This window comes from Eleutherodactylus coqui, chromosome 5, assembly GCF_035609145.1.
Source record: "Eleutherodactylus coqui strain aEleCoq1 chromosome 5, aEleCoq1.hap1, whole genome shotgun sequence".
Classification (NCBI taxonomy): Eukaryota; Metazoa; Chordata; class Amphibia; order Anura; family Eleutherodactylidae; genus Eleutherodactylus; species Eleutherodactylus coqui.
In genome coordinates this window covers 216,832,528-216,836,967 of record NC_089841.1, presented here as the reverse complement: position 1 = coordinate 216,836,967, position 4,440 = coordinate 216,832,528, and the positions used below count along the sequence as shown (strand labels likewise).

The following is a 4,440-nucleotide window of genomic DNA, read 5'->3' as shown; positions in this document are numbered from 1 at the left end:
TGCCCCGAGCCTGAATACTGCACGATGTATCTAACCGTCTGTGAGTAAATCAGCTGTTACTTTCGACTAAGTTTATCTAGAAACTCCTGGAGACACTTGAGGAGAGACTCTGCTCCTGTAAATACATAATCACCTACTACAGAGAAGGTGACAGCTGTCGCTGGGGGACTGTGCTGATGCAGAAGAACGCCGTGCCCGCCGCATAGTCCACTGGAATAGCGATGTGTGCTCTGTAAGGACATGAATGGTGTCCGAACCGCACACTGTCCCAAATCATATATGAAGTGCTTTTTTCTATATGTTGTTAATGGTCGTAATAATACCTCTTCTTTAGTTCATTACATAATAAACGCAAGAATTTGTACACATTCAGTTGATAGAAATAGATAGATAGATAGATAGATAGATAGATAGATAGATAGATAGATAGATAGATAGATAGATAGATAGATAGATAGATATGAGATAGATAGATAGATAGATAGATAGATAGATAGATAGATAGATAGATAGATATGAGATAGATAGATAGATAGATAGATAGATAGATAGATAGATAGATAGATAGATAGATAGATAGATATGAGATAGATAGATAGATGGATAGAGATGCAAAATAGATATATATTAGATAAATTGTTTCTTTAATTTTCTCATTATAGGTGATAGGTATTAGTGAAGCTATACATTCTAATCATCCATACGTAAGATCAACGTACTCTAAAATAATACATACTTATTAAAGATATATATATATATATATATATATATATATATATATATATAAATACTTGAAAACTATATATATACAGTATATATATATATATATATATATATATATATATATATATATATATATATATATATATATATATATATATAGGTATATACATACACCTTTAAGAAGCGCACACGCACATTCTCTCTCCTCGTCTTTTATCATGTTGTCTTTATTGAGAACTTCAGTCCGGGAGTTATTTGTAAAAATATGTTCAATGGTGGGTTGCATGCAATCACCCGTTTGATAGACGTATCCAGTATAAGGGCAGAGGGTCCATGGGCAGCTTGGTCTTCAGCAATCTGGCAGTGCCAGGTACAAGCAGGTAGGAGCTATTAGGAGACTTCGTGACATTACATTTGCATGTAAATACCAAGTGGTTACTTTTTTCTTAATGTTTACAAAACAGAGCAGTGTCCTCTCCACGGGGAGTGAGGGGTTTATTAAATAGGAAACATGCCACCTATATTAATTTATGTCCCTAGAAAGCTTCCTCACAACTAGACCCTATACTACCTAGCAACTGTATTACAACTTTATAAACTATTCATGTATATTTCTTTTCTTCTTCTTTTAGATATACATTATGTCCGTATATTTGATCATACGGTATTAGATTAAACATATCGATAGACCGAATAATAGCTACAATATATGTAAATACATAGACAGATATTGGATGCATGTACTGTATGTATAGAATTATCTCTTGATTGTCTAGCTATCCGTGTATCTCACATATATAGCTATGATGTGTTCATCTTTCCTTTCTAGAATTCACAAACGTTCTGTTAGAATAGAAGCAAGAGTGGAGCATCCTGTGTTCATGAGGAGGATGCTCGGAGTAGAGTTCTCCAGTAACTTGATCCCCCCACTCCTGGTGACATGTTTTGGCACAAGTTGAAGCTACACTTGATTTCCTTCTTGAGAAATTTTACACGCTTCACTACTTGTCTCCTTCATCTAGCTGAAAAGTGGCGTGGGGACTTTCAATAAATCATAACGTGATAAACCACATAAGCAGCAACTGACAATAACTGTATTCTAATGTTTGTTGTTATAATTATTTCCACACCCTGCAGCAGCCAGCATCATGGGCAATGAGTAGTATGGGCACAGGACGTGTCACTTTAACACCGGCATACTAAGCCCTGCCGAGGAGCACGAGTAGCAGGCTGTGATGACAGTGGGGAAAATGTGGCTTTTATTGGGCAGCTAATTCAGAGAACAATCTACTCACTGATAATATTAATGAACAGTAGTTGTAGCTATAATAATAATATTATTCAATGCTAATAATGTTTAATAATTATAAGGAACATTATCAAACATGTCAGGAAATTAAACATAGTGTTAATGAATATTTATTTCAGAAAGAAATGTCCCTCCATCTAGGAAAAGTCAGTAGTGTGATAAGTGTACAAATCATGTCACCACATTTAGGACTTTTTAGGTTAGGGGAATATTTGATTAACTTTATTTTGTACTTCTCTTAGAACACTGCTCAATTTAACCATATACACCTCTTTACTAGAGAAAGTGGGAGGATAGATGGATGGGTGGATAGATAGATTAGATAGATAGATAGATAGATAGATAGATAGATAGATAGATAGATAGATAGATAGATAGATAGATAGATAGATAGATAGATAGATAGATAGATAGATAGATAGATAGATAGATAAGTCTAGCTTATTACTGTTCTATAATCATTACCATCACATTCCATATGTGTGGTCTGTGCGATAAATACAGATATCCAGAAGACAAACTGGCCGTACCCACCTGTCTTTCCTGGCAGCTGCATGGTAGAGGATGGCTCTTGGGTCCACCTGATTGTCATCTCTCCAGGTCGGGAGGCTGATTGACTAGTGTCGGCTGGCAGGGAAGTTGGCAGGCCTGGCATAGGTCTGAGAGTGTCTGGAATGAGGCTCTCAAGGCTCTCGTTGGCCTGCTGCCTCCTTAGTGCCACCTGTGCTGCCATGACCCGCTGCCTCTCAATGATCAGGATGCATTTCTCACAAGTACAGTCCTTGAAACGGCAGTAGCGCTTGTGGCCCTTGAGCCAGGAGAGGACCCCGTGGTTTCTGCAACGAGCACACTTTGGTGTTCTTTGCAGAGGGGCTCTCGGCTGTGACACTGGGCCCCCCATGTACAGATAGGGAGAGCCGTAACCATTCATGGTCCTGCAGGTGACACCAGAAGTCCTGTCTTCATAGAGGTACCCTGTGGGTTGATGCTGCAGACTAGAGCAGGCTGTGTATTCTTGTCCCTAATGATCCTCTGTCCTGGTCTAGTCGTACATCCTGGGCTCTGTTCCTATCTTGTCCCTTTGTGTACAGTTCCTAATGTCCAGGTAATGTAGTCCTAGAAGGACCATGCGTAGTGATTAGGATATGCGGCTGCTGCTGCCTGGCACTGTACCTTCCATGCTGTGTGAGTGTGTCCATGAGATGGGGGGAGTTAGGTGGCAGCACTTGCCCTCCTCCTATCATGTCTCCGCCTCGTATCCTCCTCTGCAGCCTAGTCCAGCACGGAGGACCTCATCACAGCCTGTCAACTATTGTCTAACAGCAGACCTCTATAGTCACCCATCATTCTTCATCACAAGTGTAACCTAAGGGCTACACAGAAGACCATCTCATCTGCCACCTTTCTGTTAGAATAATGTCTATTTCTTCCACTGAGTTACATTACAGATGCATTTGCTTTACATTCAGTAGCAGTAAACATTTAAGTACCACTTTGTGTCTCATCCTCGGAAATGGAAAGTAGGCATCACAGTAATGATTATGAGTTATGGGCTTTATAGGGGTAACAGTCAAGTCTTTAAGTGAGAACTCTAGTCATAAAGACAAAATATGGCCATCATATAGTGTTGATGTGTGTCCCTAAGCTGTACATTGTAAAGACTTGGTCCTTTGTGTATACCTGTTGCAGTTTAGCAGGGAAGAGATAATACAATTAAAACGTAACATTTAATTAATATGCATTAAAATCCCAAATCCATATATAACCATACAGCTGCCAAGAACAGTAACCGAAGCAAGAGAAATAATGGCTGTGTGTATAAACCACTGCAAACGCGCACACTGCAGCCAAAAGTAAATCAGTGTGTCAACAGATAAGTAATGGAACAATCTTACCACCATCCGGAGAAATAGCACTTAATATGTAGTGCAGTGTGCTGGTACTTGTAGTGCTCCATGGTCTGGAGAGGTGATGAACATTAATCCACAAGGGGTTCCATGTATGAAAATATAGCCTCACAGGATGTGATATGGCTGGGACCCCTCGGACAGGGTGGTCCTCCAGTTACTCCGTATTACACTTCAGAGCCAGACAGCAAACAGGGAATGATAGGTTAGATTTTTTTTATTGCCGCATTATCTCCCATCTATATCACACCCTGTAAGGCTATATTGTCATAAATGGAACCCCTCGTGGATTAAGCCTCATCACCTCTCCAGATTATGGAGCACTACAAATACCAGCATACACATTAAGTACTATTCATCAGGAAGGTAAGATTGTTCCATTAGTTATTTTTGGAGGCTGTGATTTACTTTTGACTGTAGTGTGCTTGTTTGCGTTGGTTTATACATGCATCCAATAGTTTTCTTGATTTGGTTACTCTTTTTGGCAGCTGTACTGTTATA

General features: G+C 39.3%; 1 protein-coding gene across 1 annotated transcript in view; it reads right to left on the bottom strand.

The window, feature by feature from the left end:
- The window catches only part of DMRT3 (doublesex and mab-3 related transcription factor 3), a 7,242-nt gene extending 4,046 nt beyond the window's left edge, over positions 1-3,196 (bottom strand). The window contains exon 1 of the mRNA XM_066602007.1: positions 2,567-3,196. Within this exon, the coding sequence (XP_066458104.1) occupies positions 2,567-2,963 (397 nt within the window). The 5' untranslated portion in view covers positions 2,964-3,196. The remainder of the gene's footprint in view (positions 1-2,566) is intronic.
- Between the last annotated feature and the right edge of the window lie 1,244 nt (positions 3,197-4,440).